Source organism: Leucopleurus acutus (assembly GCF_964270905.1).
Source record: "Leucopleurus acutus genome assembly, chromosome: 6".
NCBI classification, from domain to species: Eukaryota; Metazoa; Chordata; class Mammalia; order Artiodactyla; family Delphinidae; genus Leucopleurus; species Leucopleurus acutus.
In genome coordinates this window covers 88100438-88127066 of record NC_139149.1, presented here as the reverse complement: position 1 = coordinate 88127066, position 26629 = coordinate 88100438, and the positions used below count along the sequence as shown (strand labels likewise).

Genomic DNA, 26629 nt, shown 5'->3' with positions numbered 1-26629 from the left:
GTCCACAGGCTGCTAGAGCTCCCCGAGGACGTCTGGCCCGAGGCCATGTCCAATTAGGGCTGGCTTCAGTAACCAACAAACTGATTCCTTCTCAGACTTGGATCATTCTAAGGTCTAACACACAGAGGCACAATCATTGCATATGCGGAAAAAGAGGAGGGTTTCCATGATGACGGATTCTAGGGAAATGGTTTATGTTAGGACTTTGCAGTGCTTTTAAAAGTTAACACACATTCCCTAATTTACTTGACCATGGAACGCATCTTTGCATGAAGTGTATTACAGGAAAGTGTTCCCTAGCGTACACTTAAAGAAATACTGCATTAGAGAACACAGGGAAGGTCAGGCTAGAAAGGAATGGAGCAGAGAACAGAGAAGACTCCAGAAAGAAATCTTGTAGGTCAGGAACAAGGTCCCAGAGATGCCACATAACCTCACGGTTCAACCTTCCAGTTCCATTATTTCTGCATCACACTCTGGGTACATGTCATATGTCACAATTACCATCAACAACAAAAAGAATCATGCAAGGAAAGTACAGTCTCATGCCAGGCTTCAAAAGATGCAGAATACAAGTACATTCTGAAGCTTTTAGAATAAGGGAGTCCTTATTCCATAAAGGGGAATAAATTACATTTAGTTTCCTGATGTGAAATTAAAAAAAAAAAATTAAATTTGTCTGGGACTGGGAGATTTCTGAAGATAGTTTAAAGACAATGAATTACAGGTTGTTTTCACTGGGCTCTTAGGAAGTGTGAAGTCACAGAATAAAATCTTAAATCATCAGAGTGAATATGTAAGAATGTTCTACATAAAACCCTCCATTCTTAGTCTATGGGTCATTGTTTAGGGTACAAGCTCTTTTAGTAAAGATGATATACCTTTTGTCCCAACTCAAGAATTCTAAAGGCAGTGATTACATCTCAGGTACCTACATTCTCCCTAGAGGACCCAGTAAATGTTCTTTTACTTTAAGGCACAGAGAGTCATGTTCATTAACTTATGCTATAATGAAGTAACAGTACTACCACAACCTCAAGAAAGTAATATTTTCATGAGGGCTGAGGGAGGCGGAGTTTGCTTGTTGGTTAAGCCTTATAAGAAAATAACGTAATAGGAATATAACCACTTTAACCCTACCCTTTTCTCTGATGTCTGAACTGCATCTAATGAGACTCCAGCTGGAAACCAATCCCCTTTAGTATAGTATTAATGATAAATAATCTTAAATTCCAAATAGAGATTGAGAAATCTCAGTGGGAAACAACCGTTTTAAATTCACAGTACATGCTTACTGTTGTAATGAGAATATTCTTACCATACATATATGCCATTTGTAGATAAAGACACATAATTTGCCTTTTATCTTAATAATTAAATCAATTACCCTGTTAAAATTAATTTTCAGATAAAAATAAGTATAAAATAAGAAGTCATTTAGGTTCTAGAGTATAAAACCCATTAGATTTAAAATGTGGATATGTCTTCCTAGCCTCACTACTGCTAACAAATTGATGGGAGAAGGGAGGGAAATCTACCCAGAGTTCATTAATGGGGAAAAGTGAACGGATGTGTCAGCCAGCTGTTGCCTCCCAAATACTGCATAACAAACCAATCCCAAAACTGTGATATGAACAATAAGGCATTTATTTCCAGCTCACATTTCTCAGGTTGACTGCTGTCTGGCTGATCTAGGCTGGGTTCAGGTAGGCTGGCTTCCAAACTGTGGATGAGGTGCATGTCTGCTCCACAGATCTCTTAACTTCCTTAGACCACTGGGTATCTGAAACATGTTTCTCACATGATGAAAGGCAGGAATGCAAAAATGAAAGTACATCTAAAGCCTTTGCCCACAAAACATCTACTAACATCTCAATGGCCAAATAAATTCATATAGCCAAGTCTACAGGCTAAGTGTGGAAATACTCTCCACACATCGTGAGACCATAACCAAAATATAGGTATTTAATGCTACCATTCGAAAGTGAAGAACTGAGACAAATAATCCCATCCAACAACTGGGTGATACACACACACGCGCACAAGGGAGATATCCAGGGCTAATGATATATCACAGGGTTTATATTTCTCTTAATCATGTCTTTTCTTTTGGTAACACATTTTCTATTTGACACATATATGCATCTGTTATAGTCTGCATGTTTTCGTACCCCCAAAATTCATATGTTGAAATCCTAATCTCCAAGGAGATAGTTTTAAGGGGTGGGGCCTTTGGGAGGTGATTAGGTCATGAAGGCGACACCCTCATGGGATTGGTGCCTTTATTAAAGAGACCCCACAGAGATTCCTAGCCCTTCCACCATACAGAGATACAATAAGAAGTCTGCAACCCAAAAGACGGCCCTCACCTGACCATGCAGGCACCCTGACCTTGGACTTCCAGCCTCCAGAACTGTGAGAAATAAGTTTTTACTGTTTATAAGCTATCCAGTGTGTGGTACTGTTATAGCATCCCTACCAGAATGAGACATCAGGTTATAGTCATCCTACAGTTTGGCCTTCAGAGTGGCTTCTGGGTCTGTGAGATCTCACCAAGAGAGAGGAAGTAGGTAGCCTAGATCTAAGAAGACTCCCTCTTTAACATTCTTGCACTGTTTCTGCCAGGTTCTTTTTTTTTTTTTTTTTGAATGTTATTATTCTTATTAGTTATCTATTTTATACATATTAGTGTACATATGGCAACCCTAAGCTCCCAGTTCATCCCACCACCCCCACCCCCACCCCCCGCTTCCCCCGCTTGGTGTCCATATGTTTGTTCTCTACATCTGTGTCTCAATTTCTGCCCTGCAAACCGGTTCTCCTGTACCAGTTTTCTAGATTCCACATATACGTGTTAATATACATTTGTTGTTCTCTTTCTGACTTACTTAACTCTGCATGACAGTCTCTAGGTCCATCCACGTCTCTATACAAATAACCCAATTTTGTTCCTTATTATGGCTGAGTAATATTCCATTGTATATATGTACCACATCTTCTTTATCCATTCATCAGTTGATGGGCATTTAGGTTGCTTCCACGACCTGGCTACTGTAAACAGTGCTGCAATGAAGAGTGGGGTGCATGAGTCTTTTTGAATTATGGTTTTCTCTGGGTATATGACCAGTAATGGGATTGCTGGGTCATATGGTAGTTCTATTTTTAGTTTTTTAAGGAATCTCCATACTGCTCTCCACAGTGGTTGTGTCAATTTACATTTCCACCAAAGTGCAAGAGGGTTCCCTTTTCTCCACACCCTCTCCAGCATTTGTTGTTTATAGATTTTCTGATGATCCCCATTCTAACTGGTGTGAAATGATACCTCACTGTACTTTTGATTTGGATTTCTCTAATAATTAGTGATATTGAGCAGCGTTTCATGTGCCTCTTGGCCATCTGTATGTCTTCTTTGGAGAAACGTCTATTTAGGTCTCCTGCCCATTTTTGGATTGGGTTGTCTTTTTAATATTGAGCTGTATGAGCTGTTTATATATTTTGGAGATTAATCCTTTGTCCATTGATTCGTTTGCAAATAATTTCTCCCATTCTGAGGGCTGTCCTTTTGTCTTGTTTACAGTTTCCTTTGCTATGCAAACGCTTTTAAGTTTCATTAGGTCTCATTTATTTTTGTTTTTATTTCCATTACTCTAGGAGGTGGGTCAAAAATATCTTGCTGTGGTTTATGTCAAAGAGTGTTCTTCCTATGTTTTCCTCCAAGCGTTTTATAGTGTCCGGTCTTACATTTAGATCTTTAATCCATTTTGAGTTTATTTTTGTGAAGGGTGCTAGGGAGTGTTCTAATTTCATCCTTTGACATGTAGTTCTCAAGTTTTTCCAGCACCACTTATTGAAGAAACTGTCTTTTCTCCATTGTATATCCTTGCCTCCTTTGTCATAGATTAGTTGAGCATACGTGGTTTTTATCTCTGGGCTTTCTATCCTGTTCCATTGTTCTATATTTCTGTTTTTGTGGCAGTACCATATTGTCCTGAAGTTGTAGCTTTGTATTATAGTCTGAAGTCAGGGAGTCTGATTCCTCTAGCTCTCTTTTTTTCTCTCAAGGTTGCTTTAGCTATTCAGGGTCTTTTGTGTCTCCATATAAATTTTAAGATTTTTTGTTCTAGTTCTGTAAAAAATGCCACTGATAATTTAATAGGGATTGCATTGAACCTGTAGATTGCTTTGGGTAGTATAGGCATTTTCACAATATTGATTCTTCCAATCCAAGAACATGGTACATCTCTCCATCTGCTGGTGTCATCTTTTATTTCTTTCATCAGTGTCTTATAGTTTTCTGAGTACAGGTCTTTTACCTCCTTAGGTAGGTTTATTCCTAGGTATTTTATCTTTTTCTTGCAATGATGAATGGGATTGTTTCCTTAATTTCTCTTTCCGATCTTTCATTGTTAGTGTATAGAAATGCAAGAGATTTCTGTACATTAACTTTGTATCCTGCAACTTTAGCATATTCATTGATTAGCTCGAGTAGTTTTCTGGTGGCATCTTTAGGATTATCTATGTATACTATCATGTCATCTCCAAACAGTGACAGTTTTACCTCTTCTTTTCTAATTTGTATTCCTTTCATTTCTTTTTCTTCTCTGATTGCTGTGGCTATGACTTCCAAAACTATGCTGAATAAGAGTGGTGAGAGTGGACATCCTTGTCTTGTTCCTGATCTTAGAGGAAATGCTTTCAGTTTTTCACCATAAGAATGATGTTTGCTGTGGATTTGTTGTATATGGGCTTTATTGTGTTGACATAGATTCCCTCTAAGCCCACTTTCTGGAGAGTTTTTATCATAAATGGCTGTCGAATTTTGTGAAAATCTTTTTCTGCGTCTATCGAGATGATCATATGGTTTTTCTCCTTCAATTTGTTAATATGGTTTATCACATTGATTGTTTTGTGTATATTAAAGAATCCTTGCATCCTTGGCATAAATCCCACTTGCTCATGGTGTATGATCCTTTTAATGTGTTGTTGGATTCTGTTTGCTAGTATTTTGTTGAGGATTTTTGCATCTATATTCATCAGTGATATTGGTCTGAATTTTCTTTTTTTGTGATATCTTTGTCTGGTATTGGTATCAGGGTGATGGTGGCCTCGTTGAATGAGTTTGGGAGTGTTCCTTCCTCTGCAATATCTTGGAAGAGTTTGAGAAGGATGGATGTTAGCTCTTTTCTAAATGTTTGATAGAATTCACCTGTGAAGCCATCTGATCATGGACTTCTGTTTGTTGGAAGATTTTTAATCACAGTTTCAATTTCATTACTTGTAATTGGTCTGTTCATATATTCTATTTCTTCCTGGTTCAGTCTTGGAAGTTTATACCTTTCTAAGAATTTGTCCATTTCTTCCAGGTTGTCCATTTTATTGGCATACAGTTGCTTGTAGTAATCTCTTAGGATGCTTTGTATTTCTGCGGTGTCTGTTGTAACTTCTCCTATTTCATTTCTAATTTTATTGATTTGAGTCCTCTGCCTCTTTTTCTTGATGAGTCTGGCTAAAGGTTTATCAATTTTGTTTATCTTCTCAAAGAACCAGATTTTAGTGTTATTGATCTTTGCTATTGTTTTCTTTGTTTCTATTTCATTTATTTCTGCTCTGATCTTCATGATTTCTTTCCTTCTACTAACTTTGGGTTTTGTTTATTCTTCTTTCTCTAGTTCCTTTAGGTGTAAGGTTAGATTGCTTTATTTGAGATTTTTCTTATTTCTTGAGGTAGGATTGTATTGCTATAAACATCCCTCTTAGAACTGCTTTTGCTGCATCCCGTAGGTTGTGGATCATCGTGTTTTCATTGCCATTTGTCTCTATGTATATTTTGATTTCCTTTTTGATTTCGTCAGTGATCTCTTGGTTATTTAGTAACGTATTATTTAGCCTCCATATGTTTGTGTTTTTGACGTTTTCTTCCTTGTAATTTATTTCTAATCTCATAGCATTGTGGTCAGAAAAGATGCTTGATATTATCTCAATTTTCTTAAATTTTCTGAGGCTTGATTTGTGACCCAAGATGTGATCTATCCTGGAGAATGTTCTGTGTGCACTTGAGAAGAAAGTGTAATCTGCTGCTCTCAGGTGGAATGTCCTATGAATATCAATTAAATCTACCTGGTCTACTGTGTCATTTACAGCTTGTGTTTCCTTATTTTCTGTCTGGATGATATGTCCATCTGTTTAAGTGAGGTGTTAAAGTCGCCCACTATTATTGTGTTACTGTAGATTTCCTCTTTTACAGCTGTTAGCATTTGCCTTATGTATTGAGGTGCTCCTATGTTGGGTGTATATATATTCATAATTGGTGTATCTTCTTCTTGGATTGATCCTTTGAATCATTATATGTGACCTTCTTTGTCTCTTGTAACATTCTTTATTTTAACGTCTATTTTATCTGATACGAGTATTGCTACTCCAGCTTTCTTTTGATTTCCATTTGCATGGAATATCTTTTTCCATCCCCTCACTTTCAGTCTGTATGTGCCCCTAGGTCTGAAGTGGGTCTCTTGTAGACAGCAAAGAGATGGGTCTTGTTTTTGTATCCATTCAGCCAGCCTGTATCTTTTGGTTGGAGCATTTCATCCATTCACATTTAAGGTAATTATCGATATGTATGTTCCTATGACCATTTTCTTAAGTGTTTTGGGATTTATTTTGTAGGTCCTTTTCTTCTCTTGTGTTTCCCACTTAGAGAAGTTCCTTTAGCAGTTGTTGAAGAGCTGGTTTGGTGGTGCTGAATTCTCTTAGCTTTTGCTTGTCTATGAAGCTTTTGATTTCTCCATCGAATCTGAATGAGATCCTTTCCAGATAGAGTAATCTTGGTTATAGATTCTTCCCTTTCATCACTTTAAGTATATCATGCCACTCCCTTCTGGCTTGTAGAGTTTCTGCTGAGAAATCAGCTGTTAACCTTATGGGAGTTCCCTTGTATGTTATTTGTCGTTTTTCCCTTGTTGCTTTCAATAATTTTTCTTTGTCTTTGATTTTTGTCAATTTGATTACTATGTGTCTTGGAGGTCTCTCCTTGGGTTTATACTGCCTGGGACTCTCTGTGCTTCCTGGATTTGGGTGGCTATTTCCTTTCCCATGTTAGGGAAGTTTTCAACTATAATCTCTTCAAATATTTTCTCAGGTCCTTTCTCTCTCTCTTCTCCTTCTGGGACCCTTATAACATGAATGTTGGTGTGTTAAATGTTGTCCCAGAGGTCTCTTAGGCTCTCTTCATTTTTTTTTCATTCTTTTTTCTTTATTCTGTTCTGTAGCAGTGAATTCCACTGTTCTGTCTTCCAGGTCACTTATCCGTTCTTCTGCCTCAGTTATTCTCAGTGATTGATCCCTTCTAGTGTATTTTTCATTTCAGTTGTTGTATTGTTCCTCTCTGTTTGTTTGTTCTTTAATTCTTCTAGGTGTTTGCTCTTTAACTCTTCTAGGTCTTAGTTAAACATTTCTTACATCTTCTCTATCTTTGCCTCCATTCTTTTCCTGAGGTCCTGGATCATCTTCACTCTCATTATTCTGAATTCTTTTTCTGGAAGGTTGCCTATCTCCACTTCATTTAGTTGTTTTTCTGGGGTTTTATCTTGTTCCTTCATCTGGTACATAGTTCTCTGCCTTTTCATCTTGTCTATCTTTCTGTGTTTGTTGTTTTTGTCTCACAGGCTTGTAGTTCTTCTTGCTTCTGCTCTCTGCCCTCTGGTGGATGAGGCTATCTAAGAGGCTTGTGCAAGCTTCCTGATGGAAGGGACTGGTGGTGGGTAGAGCTGGGTATTGCTCTGGTGGGCAGAGCTTATTAAAATTTTAATCCACTTGTCTGCTGATGGGGGGTGGTGTGTTGAGTTCCCTCCCTGTTGGTTATTTGGCCTGAGGCGACCCAGCACTGGATCTGGCACGTTCTTAAGAGGGACTCTTCAGAAGCCCCAGAGTCCTAATAACTGCCTTGGGCTGCTGAATGTTGCCTTTAACTTTGCATTATTCTTCTTCAGTATTCATCTTCCAAATGTTTTTCTCCTTTGCTGTTATATATACAGGAAAGCAGGCCAAGAGTAAGGGAGCAATTTCTATGGCCTTCATTCCTGTAAAATCAGTCTGTAATTACAAGAAGTTTAAAAGTTCAGCATACTTCCGATCAATATTTCCCTAGATGTAGGATTAGCAGGACTTCTTTCTTCCCTGAAATAACCGATCTTCATTTTCCAACAAAGTAAAGTATGCTTCAAAGAATAAACAAGGACTATCTCAATTTAGTTCATTACTAAGGAATTAAATTTTTTTAAATTAATCCATCACAGGTCCATTTTTACTCTGATACATGAAAAATGAAGAATCATCTAAGCATAAAGAGTGAATGAATCTTTTTAGTCAAGCACTTTCCTGATGGTACAGACCTAGACTTTTTATGATAATGAAATCATACACATAGGGAAACATCTTTATTTCGTATGTGTGTATATATATAAAGTGCAGCAATTATTTTCATCTCAAAGGAAATTTTACAGCAAAGTTATAATGGAATCAAAGACTCCTTACTTAGTATTTCCAAACACCCAGTCTTTGTGTCTCAGCATGCAAGCTGCCTCTTCCTTCTCTGATTTTATCAGTAGGAAAACAATTTGCCTTCCTCTGAGTTCCGTTCTTCTGTTTTTCTCCTTTTCTTATGATTCTCATCCCTTTCTTTCTATTCTTACAATTATTTGCTGGTGTGCCTGTTCTGATTCCACTATAGCACTGTGATCTCACCAAAGGCAGGTATTATGTTTAATTCAACTTTCAATCCAGTTTAGCATCTGATAGAATGCATATGTATAAAAAATATTTGTTAGAGAATGACTTCATAAATTATTTATTTGATGCTTCTCTGCCATAATGCCCTTCTTGAAATAATAGCATTAAAAGGCCCCCAAAAAAGGGACAGGTATGTCTTGCATCTTATCTACAAAAGCATAGTTTTAACACTTCTGGCCTAAACTTTCTAACATGTTTGTTAGATAGAACTGAAGTTAATTAATTAAATGTTACAAAGAGCTTCTCTTACTTCTTAGGTGGGATTCTCTCTAAAAATAATTCTCTCTCCTCCTCCCACTTTGACACCCACTGAAAACTCTTACATACCAATCAAAACCCAGCTGAACTGTCACCTGCTCTCTGTGGCTGGGCCCTCACCTGGGTCTCTATACATAATTTAATTATAGCACTAATCACATTATAGTTATTTGTTATTATATAAATCTTCAAGGATTTCAAGGGCAACAAGGTCCACTTCACTTCTATTTATGCCACTAGCACCTATTCCAATGAATGCCTGAGAATAAGTGTGCAGTAAATATTAAAGAGCATCGTAGACAAGTGCTGCATCAGTTAGTTCTTCTATTGCAGCTCAAATGGGTGACATTTTCACTAATATTAAAAGTAGTTTAAAAGCTGCTAGTTAAGTCCCAATACTTTGTAATATAGACCACTGTCACCACCATCACCTAATGGAACTTCGGAGTATTAGGTAGTGCATTTGGGATATCTACAGCAACAGTGATCCCACTTTCTCATTTCTATAATAGTGCTAAGCTTAATCATGACACGTTTGTACTTTGATGCCTATGAAGGGCTGAGCTTTGCAAGAAAATAGCTTGCAAATGTTTCTAAGAACTCACATTTATTTTGGCTCTTCTGATCACCATATCCGCTCTTGAGTTTTGATATGGGGTGGAATAAACCTGTCACTCACTTCTCCTTTATTATGACAGCTGGTACTACTTGGCAATTACCCTGTTCAAATTAACCCTAAAAAAGCAATTTTTCACATTCAAACCTAAGACTGTGTCTATGTCCACTCCTAAACAATTGTCTAAGAAGTTTAAATTCACTTACTGAGTGAATTCATTTGTTCTAAATAAGACTGAAAAGCAAATAAACTAAAAGTTGCTTTGACAGGTTTTTTTTTTTTTTAACTAAATTGGGCAGCATTGTGTAAAACACCAAGTAAAATACTAAATATATTTGGTATCTCCCTGTCTTTGTCCTTTCAAATGTATTGCACATTAGGCACAGGTAATCCAGAATATTTTTTCTACTCTATTTGACCTAAAGGAAACTCAAACTCTTAATTCAAATATGTTAATGACTGGTAAAAGAGACACCTGACCAATTATTTTCTTGTTAAGGCAGTCCTTGATCCCAGTCTTTGTCTCTATGAATGTAGAGTTCATCTCATTGTTTTAGCCACATCAAAAGTAGGGCATGGCTAGACAAATATGCGTGATTTATAAGGGAGCCATATCTTAGTGATACAAAGCAAGCCGTTTAGTGTTTAATGGGGACCGTATGTTCAAAAGCCTCTTCAACTTATTTTTTTCTTTTCTGTTACATTGTAGAACAGAAACCCAACCTACTAAAAAAACAAGCTGAGAGACATAATCAAAGAACCAAAAATTTCTATAATTGTAAGTGCAAATCATTTACTCATATAACTCAACACAATAGATATTTATCAATTTTAACCATTATTCAGCATCAGTACACTTTGTACTCTGTCTAGATCTCTAACTTCCAATAAAAAATATCTGTACTAGTAGTAAATTCAGCTGCAACTTCCTAGAATTTTATAAGTGTTCTAAGAACACTGTGTATGAACAAGAGCTCACTTTTTTTCCTTAGCATCCTATTAAGATAATCTCCTACCTCCTCTTAAAGAGAAACAGATTTGGGAACTCAGAAAAAAAAAAAAAAGAAAGAATGGTCTTCCTTTTATTTTCTTCACTCTCTGGTCTATGGTAATTGATATCGACAATACCACGCTCAATCACCTATCTCCCATGGGACAGCACTTTCAATTAAACCTTTTATTTCATCCAAGAATGCCTGTTCTCATTGACCACTGCACTTTTTATCTGTGGGTTTATGATAATCTAATGCACATCTCCACACAGGCAGAATGGCCTTATGAATCCTTACTGTTCTTATACCAGAAGAGAAGTGCAAAACAAAGTTAGCTCCTGCAGAAGGCGGGAAGGAAACCGCATTTGTTTAACACAGCGAGAGGCCTTTCACTACCTGCCCAGTGGCCTTGACCACTACGCTGCCCTGGCCTCTCAATGTGCCAGCTGCCCTTGCCTGGTTGCTCCTGCCTGATAAGACATGCCCACTCCCTAGAGAGCTACTGAGAGCTGAGGGTGAGAGACAATGCAATCTTTGGGTTACATTTTCAAAGGTTTGTGAAGGAAGTAAGACATTTACATGCTATCGGTATTCTTTTATGAAGAAACCCTGCAGGTTAAAGAGGAAACTCTGAACTACTATTTGACTGCAAAGACTGGGCTTTTAAAAAACTAAGCCTCTAGCTTGTTTGTAGGTATTTTGCCTTTACTTTCTTTCCAGCTAGGATGTATATGATTTGGTTCCCAAAGTACACAAAGAGGTACAAAAAGAAGTACACAAATTATAGTGGCATGTTATTAACTTAACCACCATGAAAAATTACATATATATATTTTTACAGTCATACTCAGGCAGCTGAGGATAAGGCTCGATCTAGTGTACGATCTAGTGCTCGATCTATCTCCTTACCATACGGGGAATAAGTCACTCTTATGTAGGTCCTCACACGTGAACAAGTACAGCAGCCTTCATCTTTGTTTAATTTTCTTGCATGCCTACATAGCACATAAAACTATCAAGTTGATAATTACATTAATATTTATTTATATAATTTATTTACAACCTGTCTAGTATCCAAGAGGAACTGAGGTGGCTTGCATTAATAATTACATTGGAAATACCTGCCAAGTTTTCATCAAGGTGCTAGTGTTGACACAGTCATCTTTTTCTAATAGAAGAATCCAGAACCCAGAGATTTTTTTTTTAATTCCATTAAGGATGGCCAAAATATTAATGAATCGTGTTTGTAATTCATTCACTTTTCTCTATGCGTAATGGAAATAAGCTTCAAATGAACTGTGACTGTGGGTACAGACAAGGCAATTTCTAGTCAGAAAACAGGTTGTATGCTGTAAGTTGGTTTGTAAATTTGATTCTTGGGACTCGATTTTTTATTTTCCTAAAAAGAAATACTGGTAAATTGTGCCTAGGTTTCAATTAGCCAGCATGGTTTGTTCACTCTGCAGTATCTTCAAAACGTAACAGTGCATAGGAATTTACATTCTATTGGATGGACTATATTTAAGAATGTTCTATGGGAAAATACACCTAAATTTCCAATTTAGGAAAGAAGGAACACATTCTCTTCTGAGCTAGCTATGGGAGAAGTCTGTTATGGTACCCATAGCAGTCGTGGTGTCAGGAGAGTATTAGAAGAAGGGCTCCATCTGTGTCCACTAACTACTATGGCAACAAGCACCACGATGGCAGGGGGTTGAAAAGGTGGCCAGAAGAGGGATATCTGTTGGCAATTTGTTAGCTCTACACTTACTTAGGAGAAGGCATTCTTTAGGTCAGAAGCTCCCAAGGCATTCTGAACTGTGGAACAAACACTCAGAGGTGGACTCCTGCTGCCCATTTATATACACAGATTATCCATAATTCAGGCACTGTCTTTATGGGGTGTCATGCCAAGATCTGATGCACAGAAATTCACAGAAATTTCCAGTAGGAAGAGATCTAAGAGACCATTTAGTTTAGTCTTCTCATTTTATAGATAAGGAAAGTCTTCTCCCATTTTACTGTCAAAATACTTCTTATTCTGATGATTTAATCTTAGTATTTATTAGTTTATCACTATCTACACTATCCAACCCTGACTCCTGGTCCCCAATCCAGGTCGTGGGTGTCTACTATAGAGTAAACCTCTACATGGGATGGGAAAAAAAGGGAAAAGCATATCCCTCACCTAGGGAGAGAAGTATCCAGAATAGAGACAGCAATTTATGTTTAGCAAGAATGTCATGGTTAAAATGTTGCTAAACAGCAAAGTAGGGAAAGGGGAATGGCTTATAGACTTTTTATCTCTTGCACTCTATTTGCACTAAGAACTCGATAAAAGTTTTGTGAATACAATACAGAAAGATAAGACCCAAGAAGTTAAATGGCCTTTCTAAAAACTCAACCATCCAGTGGAAGCCCTGGGCTGGGAACTGAATCTTACATCCCTGACCAATACTCATTCTGCTATAGAACAGTGTACTCACCAACTTTCCTAACCTAACGTGAGAGACTGCAATTTTGGTCCCAGTGAATTATGCCTTCTTGAAACATGACTACTGCTCTTTCTGTCCAAATGTAGAATCCATCCACCTCTCTTGTGAATCCTGATTGGCCACGTAACTTGCTTTGGCCAAGAGAATGAGGCAGAAGTAACATTGTGCAACTTGCAAGGCTGGGCTTTAAGAACACCTGCATCTTCTGCTTCTGCTGTCTTGAGAATGTCATGTAAGGAAGATGTACTGCCTTCTGGAGGATGAGAAGGCACATGAAGGAGAACCAAAGTGCCCCACCCAACAGCCAGCACCAACTGAAAGCCTTGTAACGGATGCCATCTTGGACTTTCCAGCCCAGTAGATGCTCCAGTTGAATGTAGGCTACACGAATAAGCCCAAACACAAAACTTATAAACGAAGACCTTATAAAAGAGGGCTTCAAACAGATCCTAAATTCACATTTGAGGGATTTCTTATGCTATCCCTAGAAATGGCCTTGTTATAGACTTGCAAATTTTGCTGTGATAGCATAAGTAGCCAACAAGAATATCACTATAACCAAGATGCTTCGTTTCTCTACTCCTTCCTTTTCCTCAGTTTTCCTTCCTGCCTTTGGCTCATGCTTCTCCATATTCCTGGAAGTTTTTCCCTCTTTGCTTCTTTGAATTTATCCATGGCTCAACCAAAGTCCTACCCCATAAATGAAATTTTTCATGATTTAAAAACCCTTATTAATTTCTTTCTTTTTAAACTTCTAGTTCACTATTAATCTCTCAGCTTCTTCCTTAAATTTGTACACCTACTTCCTCCCACTAGCTTTCCCCACAGATGATAGGTACTATGCCATATTCTTACCCTGTTTCTCTAACGGCGCTTAGCATTGTCTATAAGCTCCGGTAGTTCAGGGATCACGATTTAGTGCATCTTAGAATACCCAGTGCCTGGTACAACACCCAGCATAAACAAACAATAAGTGTTTGATCAACTGAACTGGAAATAGATGTTCAGTAAATATTTATTGAACAACTGGGTCCTGTTATCATCAATGTAGATCCAGACATAGAGGGAAAGGGAGGCCCAAGAAGACAATTCTCCTGAACATCAGTCTCTTTGTGTATCATGGATGAGAAGCATGTGATCTCAGGGAGATGGAGTGCAAGCAAGTCATGGGTAACATGCTGTGGTTGGGTGTTTTTGTGTTTTGCCACTTTCTGGTTTTTTGTTTGTTTGTTTCTGTGTGTTTTTCCCCTCCAGCGGGAAGTCAAGGGTCTACAGTTGAAAGATGTAGCTGCTAGGAAGGAGAGAAGGGAGCCCTGTTGAGTCAGGCTGAAAGTCTGTAACACCTGGAGGGTGCTAAGGCTGACAGTTCCATAAACCAGGAGCCAGAGGCACCGATGTTTATGCAACAAAGACCAGCAAGGGGAGGCTTTGTTGTTCTTGGGGATGGTATATTTCTCCATTCTACCACCATCTTCATCTACCGCTTGGCATTTTAATGTAGTTTAACATAATATACTATTACCTTCCTCTTCGTCACCACCTAGCATTTTAATGTAATATAGAAATAAAAATATTCTGCAATTGAGAGATACCATACTAAGTGTTATTTGCTTCCAGAAAGGCAGGATGATAGGTTAGAGCAAGAAAGAAATGGAGAGAAGCAGGAAAAGAAGAGAAAGAGGAAATATAAGAAAATTGAAATAACATTTTAAGCTGTTAAACAATCCTTCCTTAGGTCCTAAGCCTCTAAGAAATGCAAAGAATTAATTACGGAAAGACTCGGTGATAAAAGTCCTTCATATAACTCAGTAAGTGGCCAGGAAACATAATTGAGCTCGTTTATAATTGAATATCCTGCCACTGGGGCAGATTTAAAGAAGGGTATACTTAAAGAGATATAACAATATTAAATGTCCTTTTGTCTTCTTAACATTGTGATAAAACATTCTTTTTTAAAGAGAGAACTAAGACTGGGGTGGGGCTTTCTTTAGGCAGCAACAGGAATTGAATAGTACATGATTTGTACTTGGGCATCTTAATTTAAATAATTCTAATATCTTAAAGAAAAATGCATCTTAACTCCTTCGATGTTTTATTATATCTGACAAGTTCAGTAGAAGGGCACCTATCTACTGGTGCATTATGCATCATACGTTCTGCACACTCATTAAAAATAATGAGAACATATTTAAAAGTCATTGCCCAGAGAATCTTTAGGGACGGGGCATGGGAAGAGGTAAGTGGCAACAGATTGTTACTTAAGTGTCTATCTCTGTTTTATCAGCCCTTAGGAAAAAAAAAAAGAAAGAAAAGTAACAATCTTAAGCTCATATTCTTTAACGACAAAGTTCACACATTGTCTTGAAAAACAGGCAGATGCAACATGTTCAAACCTCTGGGTATACTTTCAAAGTGAAAGGGACTCTCGCGGCAGTTTCACATGTGTGGTATTTACTTTGATAACAGCTGGAAAAGTCGACCACAACCAATTATGGAAGTACTTTTTTCCCCTTAATCTTTAAATATCCTTTACAGAATGAACGCATTTCCTTATCTTACAGCGAATGTACCTTAACAAATGTACTGATCACAGGCATCGGGATAATTAGGCAAATCAAGGTCATCCCTGAGCTTGGTAACACCTTCTTATCCAGCTGTTCCATAGCAACAGCTGGCATGAATTACTGGTAACATTTTGCTAACTGGATAGTAAGAAGGATATAGTCTGTGGCTGGTCACAATATTCCTTTTTCTGAGCTGTTTAAACATGTATATTCAGAAAACTCTTCTTTTTTCTAGCCTCCGGAAGCCTAATCATGGCCACAGTGGCCACTAATAAGACATATGTCTTGTGCCATGAGAGTACGGCCAGATCTCATGGCTCTTCATCCTTAGCTTTGCAAGAGAATGTAATTAGGCCCCAGTCCTCTGAATGTCAGGAGAGCTTCTTTTCAGCACAGAACACTCCTCCTTGAACCCCTTCCGCACTCCAACAAAACCAGTCTTGTGATAAAACCCATTAAGTATTTCATTCTGACACCTGGAAGCCATACAACCAGGCAAAATGGCCAGCACTTCCACCATCTGTTTTAATAATGCTGAACCAGAGCATTTATCATCATCTATTTTATCAAGACTAGATTTTGCTGACAAGGGTTCAGTAAAATTCTTTTAGGTATGAGTACTTCCCAGGGAGTAGCAGATGACTATTAATCCCTCAGCCTTGTGGGTTCTTGAATGCATTTTTAAAAATTGGCAGAGATTAAGGGTCTGGTCTTTTAGTACACAGCACAAGTGAGAAGGCACGATGCTCATCTCAGTGAGGTGGAAATCTTCCTTTAAAAATATTTCTGATTTTGACAAACAGTATAAATTTTGGTACGGGGCAATATCTCCGTGCCTCATTTTTTGCCACCTTTAAAATGAGATAAATGGGAACAACTAAGCATAGTGGCTCTGTGACAGTACACGAGGATTACTTTCTTAGGAACTTTACAAACTTTGACCTGAATTCAACACAGCAGAATGGGGATGGTAGATTATGGTCCATGCACGGGGCTGGTGGAGGATACCTTACCTGCAGCACACCATGTTGGAGATAAAATAAATGTAACTGCAAACAAATGCCAATAACCCAATCTTCTAAGCTTCCCTAAAAGTACCTCCCTTTGGTATGTGTCTAAATCTACAAGTTACAAGGTGGCACATAACACACTTTGAGCACAATCAAATTGAGAGTGAAAATTTTAAAGCACAATCGAGTTGGGCCTGAAAAAGTCAAGTACAATTGAGTTTGCTTAAATGAATCAGGTGTAATTGAGCTGAGTAACTGGATTGCGTTCAGTACTGGCCCTTTGCCAAAATGAGGGTCACGTGGCTGAAGATACATAACTCAATTGCGCTTGAAATTTGCACTGAATACCTTTTTCTTTTTCTTTTTCTTTTTTTTTTTTTTTGTGGTACGCGGGCCTCTCACCACTGTGGCCTCTCCCGTTGCGGAGCACAGGCTCCGGACGCGGGCTCAGCGGCCATGGCTCACGGGCCCAGCCGCTCCGCGGCATGTGGGATCCTCCCGGACCGGGGCACGAATCCGTGTCCCCTGCATCGGCAGGCAGACTCTCAACCACTGTGCCACCAGGGTAGCCCTCACTGAATACTTTTCACAGAGCAGGAAATTGTTTGCAGAACAGAAAGATAAAGTTGAAAATGTGATTATTGAAGCTAGTCAGCTACAGGCAGTAAGTTATCCTACAGGCCTTATTACACTCTACAACTAAACCACTATTCCAGTGGTTCTCAAATTTGAGGGAGCATCAGAACTATCTGGAGTGCTTGTTAAAATACATCTTTGAGCTCTACCCCTAGAGTTTCTGATTTCTTAGCTCTGGAGGGAGCCTGAGAATTTGCATGTTTAACAAGTTCCCAGGTGATGCTATACTGCTGGGCTGAGACCATGTTTTGAGGACCATTGTTCTAACACGTTATTGTAGCCAAGATTGAAACATTTTAAAAGTACTTTAAAATACTTTTAATACTTCAAAAATACCTCTAATGTTTTAAAATAAAAAGTACTTATACTTATTGTTTTTATATGTCTTTACAAATAAACTGTACAACTAGACCATGCAAATGTCTTCTTCATGATAATTTAAACTACCTAAACTGTCATTTACATTTATTTTAAAAAAATTAATAGATTTTTATTGGAGTATAACTGCTTCACAATACTGTGTTAGTTTCTGTGGTACAACAAAGTGAATCAGCCATATGCATACATATATCCCCATATCCCCCCTCCCTCTTGCGTCTCCCTATCCCACCCTCCCTATCCCACCCCTCTAGGTGGTCACAAAGCACCGAGCTGATATCCCTGTGCTATGCAGCTGCTTCCCACTAGCTAGCTATTGTACATTTGGTAGTGTACATATGTCGATGCTACTCTCACTTCGCCCCAGCTTCCCCCTCCCACCCTGTGTCCTTAAGTCCATTCTCTATGTCTACATCTTTACATTTAATACTAACTATCCTTATCCTCATTGTCTTGTGTGTAATTAAAGTTGCTAGTGCCCTGATATCTAAGGAAGTCTCTGCATATTTTTTGTTTTAAAATGATTGTAGCAGGATGGATAATGCATTCAATACAGATTAGATATAGATCAGGGGTAATAGCTGTTCTAGCAATACCTTTTCCAGCTTTCTATATTGTCTACTTTAATAATGCATAGCTTTCACTTATTCAGTCAACAAATATATACTGAGCACACAGTGTGCACCAGGCATGGGAAATAACAGGAGTCAATACTATTCGACACCTACCACTTGTTAGCATCCATGCTCAACTAATTCTCACAACAACCCTACAAGGTAGGTGCTATCATCATCCTTATTTGACAAGTGAAGAAACTGAGGCAGAGAGGTTGAGTAAGATTGTGAAGCAGGGATTCAGCCCATGAGACTCCCAAACCTGGACTCTTAATTGCTATTTGTCTACAGTTCTTAAGGTGACTCAGAAGCATGGTAAGTTTTGAATATAAATGGAAAACTAAGTGAGGCTCCATAACCCAGACTTGGGGGTTCAAGGAGGCTCTGTAAGTAAATGTCTTAAGGAGTTGTACAGTGAGAGGGAAGGGAGGGGGTGTCCTAAGGAGAACGAAGTCTCACAGCAATTGATTGACAAAGAGGGGGCACTGGTAATGTTTTAAACAAGTGATAAAAAAGTTTGGAATGGCTAGAGAGCAGGGAGAAGGCAAAAATGCTGATGATCACTGGCCATAGACCAGCTTGGGATCCATGAAAGGAACACAATTCTAGGCCAAAAATAATCGTTTTCTTCTCCAAACTGCCTATGTATCTTCTATCTCTAGATAGAAGAACTCAAACTTGGGTTTGAGATCCAAACTCAAAACTTGGGTAGATTTGATATATCTCATTCCATTACCCTAACATCCATCACATGCCAAAGCCAAAGTTTCTATTTCCATACCCCTCTCTGTTCCCAATGAGTGGGAAGCCCTAACTGTGCACTTAATCTCTCTTATTTAGATGAGCAATAATGATAACAAGTAACATTTGCTGAATCCCATTCTATGTGCCCTATACATGCATCTCATTTAATGCTAACGAACAGTCTCTAAGGTAGACAAAAATCTGATCCCCATGTTTGTGATGAGTGGGGGCACAGGGAAGTAACTTAATTGTGGCCATTCAGCCAATCAGTAGGAGAGCCAGGATTCAACCCAGGTCTGACTAAACCCAGCTCTTAAGCTCCCCGTCATTACAGTCTAGTGAGCTGCAACAGATCCTAGCAGGTACCCTAATCCCTTTTCACCCCTTACAGACAATACTACTCATGATAGCTCCTTGCTCAGCAATCTACCAGGATGGGCTACTTACTGTCTCCTTGATGTATTTCGTATTTTCCAGGCTCTGAGTATCTGAAGACGCTATCTCCTTCCCCCCGTAGCTCTGCATTTTGAAATCCTACTCAATCATCAAGATTCTTCTCCAATACCATTAGGTTCTTAAAGGTTTTTTGGTCCCCAACTTTGAATTCCCGTAACACTTTATTTGCATAATTTGATCAACTCATCACTCTTTTTTCTTTATGGGCTAGAAGCTTCTTGAGGACAGGGACACATCTTGTTGATTCTGGAGGCCATGCTGCAGAGCCTTGACTACTGGTTGAACAGAAATGCAGTAAGAAGGAAACTGAAATTACTGTAGAAAGAGGCAGAAATGGAGATTGTATCTTAGCAAGGACTCCATCTGAAGTCATAGAACTGAGTTACTTGGAGAATCTATAAAATATAGCAATGCATTTTGGTTTTTGCATAATTATTTAAATTCTAAAACATAACTCTTGCACCCTTGGTTTAGGTAGAAAAATCATTCTGAAACCATCCTTCAATTTCTGCTACTTATCCACAAATAACCACTATAATATTCATTCCTCCTTAAGTACCTTGGTTAATTAAGCATGGAATCATTTTGAATCAAATAGCCAAAGGGAATAAAATGTCAGTTAAATGAGGTTCATCTAAGTTTTCAAGCTAAAATTCTTGCATGGTTCACGATGTTAAATAATTTGACATCGGAGGTGTGAATTTTTCACTTAGGAAGAAGATAGAGTAAACCGTGAAGGGGTTGGGGCTATGTGCCATTTGCTAAGGTGGTTACCGGGACTGGTGGAACGGTAGTGCTGGAATACACCGATCTCAGCAACTATTAAGGGAGCCTCCACATACGCATGCATCAGTTTTTTCTCAGCAAAAGCGATGTTCCTGAGGGAAGGTCAGATCAGCATGACAAACATGGCTAACTTTGGGATCTCAATCATTCCAGGCAGGAGCAACTTGCTTGCTTGAAATGTAGGTATTGCCCCTTGCAGAGGCCAGTGCTTAATAGCGGGCAAACGTGGCAGGTAGAAATTATAAATACATTTGAAATTTTCTCAGCTTGTTTTACCCACCAGGGTTTGCTGTGATTTTCAGGATAATTTAAAGATAAGGCAGCAGGTCAGAACATGAAACGTTAAACAGGTTAACAATGAAATAGCAGAATACTTCTTTTTTCCCCCGTAAACAAAAGAAGACAGCCACATACATGTACACGTACATGCACATACGTGGCAAATAATAAAGTGCTGCTTCCTCTGAAGTCCTTAAAAATAGAGGCCTGGAATACATAGAAAACCTTTAGTTTTTCAGAATCTTTTCTGAATGGAAAGAGAGCTTTATCTGACACTTTGCACAAGACGAAAATAATTTTAGGTATCAGGGATGGAAAAGAACTTGCAGACCATGTCTCTCACAGAACAGACCAAACAAACCACCGAATAAGTAGCATAGTTTTTGTTTCAAGTGCAGGCGCAGATACAGCAGTTTCACCTTCTGATTCTATTACCAACACTAATCTCAAAGTCCCTTTTGCAAAAATGTTCCTTATGTGAACACCTCTTTAATAAACTCTCACCCAGTAAGGGGATGAGAACATCAAAGGATCTTCTGGACTGGGATTCTGGAAAGATTACTTTTGAAGCACAGTTCTTTTGGTAAAAATACTAGAAAGAGCTAAATAGTAATGATGTTATTAAATGATATTATTATATAAATTCCTTTCATTTGATTTTCAACCCAGACTGCCACAGATGGAAAGAAAGTTGGCTAAACGTGCTGCTATACTTGTGATACTAACCAATTACTCAGGAAGGAAGACATGGACCAGCAAATACAAGCGTTCAGCACAGTTCTCTGATGTGGCAAGTCAGGAGAAATGACCAGGAAATGGATGCTGAGGCCTTTGGAATGACAGAAGGTCACATTCGAGAGACCATCCTATATTGGGCCTTCCTGTGGAACTGCTGACCACATGCTCCCTTGGCTGTGAGCGTTAAGACTTCACAGGAAGCTAATGATAACAAGGAAGTAAGGAAGATTCAACTGTCAGAAAATAGGCAGAGCAGTGCTGTTAAGAGGGTACAGAGCTCACGAAATAGCACAGCTTAACAAAAGGGAGAGGACAGTTTCTCCGAACAGGAAACCAATAAACAGTTTGTTTTCTTCAAAGGAGATAGAACAAGACAAAAGCAGGAAGTGCTGTCCTTCCTTCATCCTGCCAGATTTTCAATGGCAAGTCAAGTGTGTGCATCAATCACAATAAGGGAGAAGAGACCGAAATGATACCACCTTCAATTTTTTGAAAGAAAAATACAAAGATGTATCACGTCGCACACTCTTCTTTATTCTGTGCTTTCAAATAGTCCAGTGCCACACTCTGAGTATTTCCCACTGAAATAGCCCATGAATGCCAAACATGACCTCTTTATAAACTTCCTGCAGAGTTCCTGCTGTTTAGCATTCAAGACAGGTATTTGGGCTGGAAAAATAATATTATTCCACATTTCTCCAAAACAAAGATTCTGGGTCCACATTACTTCAGTGCTTGTTAGCCTCAAAGGCCCTTGCTTTGCTGTGGTTACAAAGAATATTCCACATATTTGAACAGTTAGAAGTCAAATATTTTTCAAAGAGACTGTTTGCCAGAGAATTCTAAGAGAATGGACACTAACCACATGCCCTCCAAATTTTGTATAACAAAGAAAATGATGAGAACAAAGAATTTATTTTCACTTATAATCTCATAGTCGCACAATTAATTCAATATGCTCCCTGGTGGGCTTGGCCTATGATATCACTTTCTGGGATAGAAATCCAATTTCACTAAATTATATTAAATGAGAGTGAAATAATATATACAGACTGCCTGTCTTGTAAATTTGGTGGGTTACACAAATTTTGTCTGTAATTCTGTATTTTGGATACCAGAATACATATTAAAATAATGAAAAAGAAAACAATCAAGGTTCAAAATAGTGGTTAATCCCAGGTAAGCCTGCATAAATCTATTTACCCCATAATACCTATGCAGTATTGTGTTTACAATACCACAGAAGTGGTAATGTACTAGAAGAAACAAGTATAGCTAACATATTTAGTACTTACAATTGACCAGAAGCAACACTTAGAGCTTTGCATGCATTATCTCTTTTAGTTGTCACAGAAATCTAATGATACAGATGAGGACTGAGCCTCAGAATGATTTTGTGATCTGCTCTGTATCACACAGTTGGTAGTAAGGACAGAAGTTGAGCTTCAGAGACAATAGTAAATGCTAAGAAACCTAGGCATCTAGTTCCTGCTGACTGTGGGCCCATGGACACATGGCCCATGGTTACTCAACCACCCTGAGCCTCTGTTTTCTCAGCTACAAAAGTAGAGCTGGACTCACAGATTCTTTCAGCTCCCTTTAGTCCAAAACTTCTATTATTCCATTTGCTAACTTCTAGATGTAATTGTCTTTGACTAAAAATGCTTCCAGAGTTTCAAACTTGAATAAGATCAGCATCCCTTTCCCCCTTTCTGGGGGCAGGGGTGGGAGTTGGTGGGGATAAGGGGGGCTGGGAGAGCTTATAGGAAGAAGGAATTAGCTGTGCAGTTGGGAATTCTAGAGGACATATGGAAAAGGGGAATAACTAACTGTTAGATGGGGAACGAGGGACTCGTGAGTGTTGGAGTTCCTAGCTGGAGCTCTGCTATTGGGTTCCTCCGCATGCCTAGGGGCTGCCTGGAATATTTCTCTCTATATGCAGGATTTTATTCCTCCCAGGACCACAGTTCAAAAGAATACACAATCAAAACTTCTTTCTTAGTTCTCCTATCCCTGAAACAAGTACATAGTCCTACTGAGGTTTTCTAACCCCTTTTATCACCAGCAACCAACGAATTAAATAAGAAGTGTAAGGGCTTCCTGCTATATATCCATGCTGCCCCCTTTTGTGTTGTTTCTTTTCACTTTGACCCTTGTAGAGAAAGACCAACGTCTTTGGATAAATAAAAGATTGAGGGAAAGAATCCATCTGAATTTAGAGGAAAAAAATCTAGACTTCGAGTTTTGACAGCATTTCTCTTTAGGAAGGGTCGGGAGCTTCAGTGAGGAGATGAGGCCGTAACTCAAGATTCTGCCTTCCAAAGCGCTGCGTGTGGAGGAGTCCACTAGCGGAAAGGAGGTGGGGAGTGCATTCTCCCCTTTCCTATTTTACCATGGATCTTCTCAAAGCATAAAAGAGGACAAGAGGAAAACTGGATAAGATGATGGGAAAGATAACGAAGGATCGAAAGGAAACTCCATGGTACAGAAACATGGAAGGAAGGGGTTCCTTTGGCCAGTACTAAGGAGGGTTAATATGTAAGAGAGGAGGTTCAGGAAGGCTGTATATTCAAATATGGATATAAACACATGTAACAGAATATTAGACCCAGAGTAGGTATCTCAGAGGTTATCTAGTCTTATCACCTTACCAACAGGAGAACTGTTTCTGGAGCATCTTTGACAGATGGTGAGGCAGGTTCTGTTTCAGTATGCTAAATAACCTGTTTCCATCTTGGACAGCTCCAACAGTTAGAAAGTGCTTGTAACATTATCACTCCCAACTATTTGTCTTGGAACAGGCTCACATAGGACAGGAAATTAGTCTTAATTATTTTTGTATCCCCAGAACCTCCAAGTTAGTGCACAGCGCATGCTCAGTAACTTGTTTGTTGGATTAATGCATAAATAAATTAATGGATATAAACTATCTGAAGAAACAGACTAAAATTTACTTTCCAATCCATACAATAACTCTTTATATATGTGATAGCAATTATCAGTACTGAACTTTTTTTTTCAAGTTAACTATACTCAATTTTCCCAACACTCACTATTCTGATGATCTAACTCGGGGAACCTATCATATTACCCATATGTGCCTTTGTCATTTCTTATATAGATTCAAAGGAAATAAAAAACAAAGGGTAATTAGAAGTCCTTTGACCACATCTATTCTACTTTATTATTAGCCATAAAAGTCCTTTGAAGTTTCTAAAGCCTCCTTAAATATTTCAATAATAAATATTATGTGTTCATTGTAAAAAAAAAAAAAAAGAGAGAAAATAAAAATCTCTCATAATCCCAACAATCTGAGTGCATCTCCTTCCAGCTTTTTAAAAAAGATTTTTAATGTAATTTGTCATACTGCATGTGTCATTTTATACCCAACTTTTTACTTAATAATATCCTATGAACATTCCTCATATTATTATTAATTCCTCACAGAGACCATTTTAAGTACTTACTATATTTCATTGGAAAGCGATCCAGTTACTTATTTAACCAGTACCTTCTTGTTGTACCATGCCCAATATATCACTATAATAAATAGGACCGGAGACAAAAAATCAATATAGAAGAATTTTTTCCACATCTCTGATGATCAGTTTAGGGCAAATTGCTAAAAGTATAGTTACTAGGTCAAAGGGTACACTTTTTTTTTTTTTTAAAGGGTATACATTTTTAATAAGACTTGAAATTCTCTTTCTTGAGATGCCTTTCCTAGCCTTCAATACTAGGTTAAATTCCCTTGTTATATATTACTGTAGCACTCCGCAGTTTGCTTTCATAATCTTCATCACCGTTTTAAATACTTAGTTATATTTTAATTTCCCTTTGACTGCTAACTGCACTAAGGTAGGGCCATGAACATTTCTGCTGGCTGTGTTTTGCACAGGGCCTAGCCCATAGCACATACTCAATGTGCATTTTATTTTATCAAATACTGTTAAATTGCCTCCTTGAAGGGTGTTTGAATTCGTACACTTGAAGCACTGTTTGCAGTTACCTACCTCACTGCATCATTACATCATCATCACTAAAACAGTGATACCCCAAATAGGGGCAAAACACTGTAAGTATGATTCACTTCTTGTTTTTTTTAACAAATGAAGCCCATGACTTAGAACTCATTTCTCAGCTATTATGAATTCACTGAGTGTATTATGTTCTATATTGAAAATTCGATAAGACTGTGATCTGAACATTACCAGCTCTCGGGGCAGAAAAGTTCCTTCCTGCCGGGCGATGACCAGTGATGCGGTCTCTCCCTGCTTGGTGCTCCTCAGCATGGCCACGAGCTCTTCCTGAGTTCGTCCAGTGACATCTCTGCCATTTACCTAATGCAGGCAACCGTATGAGCAGCCACAATTAAAACACTTGCCATCCCCTTCTGCCCTAGATGGTTTTTGAAAGCAAGCAGCAAATGGGCTCGCATGATCAATGAAGCTCTGGAAAGACGAAAACTGAACACATGAGCCCAAACCAGCTATGTTTATGATGCTAGCAATAGACCAACCATCATTATTGTGGTGCTGGACAGTCACAGACATTCAGTAATTGGCATCAGCAGTTTTCCCTAAGACATCACATTCTTAGCAAGGACAAATCAAACTGACAGATACCAGAGAATGATTCCTCAAGTAGGAAGGAAGCTGATTTCAAATGCTTAGCTGTTACCATTCTCTGCCGAATACAAACAGGAGAAATGGACCGTTATCACACAGTAAATTCTTGAGGCGTAAGTTTTTTTGTTATAATTCTACAATTTTCCATGTTTAGAAAATGGTAGTCATCAGGTTACCATAGATTATTGGAGATTGTAATTTGGAGCTACATTAGTCATTTGGCCCATTTTCTATCATGATCTAGAACTATATAAAAAGCTATAGTGCTACTTCCATGCCATGAGAAAGTTCAATGCAACCAGCCAGTTTCAACGAATATGATTTCTTGAAAGGTAAATTGACAATATATATTTAGCCAAGAAGATGATGCTATCAAACAAAAATAAATGACACACACACACAAAAAAAGCCTCTTGCTTTGGGTATTCCAAATACTTCTCTATATGCATAGACCAACCTGAGACAGGCTGACCCACTCTTGGAGAAGTTTAAGAAAACAGTTACAAGGGCTTGGGTGCAACTTTGAAATCCTTAGCCCTAACTGAATATATGATGAACTCATGGAGTTGACCCAAATTCCCCAGGGACTCTAAGAGGCAGAAGTAAGAAAGAGGAGATAGGGAAAACTTTTCAATATTATTTGGCCTCATA

At 38.4% G+C, this 26629-nt stretch overlaps 1 protein-coding gene across 3 annotated transcripts in view; it reads right to left on the bottom strand.

The window, feature by feature from the left end:
* Window positions 1-26629, bottom strand: part of PARD3B (par-3 family cell polarity regulator beta) — a 1046263-nt gene that overhangs the window by 472010 nt on the left and 547624 nt on the right. For all 3 annotated transcript variants that reach the window (XM_082840795.1, XM_082840797.1, XM_082840796.1), the window contains one exon: window positions 25562-25690. In XM_082840795.1, coding sequence (XP_082696921.1) covers window positions 25562-25690 — 129 coding nt within the window. The remainder of the gene's footprint in view (window positions 1-25561; window positions 25691-26629) is intronic.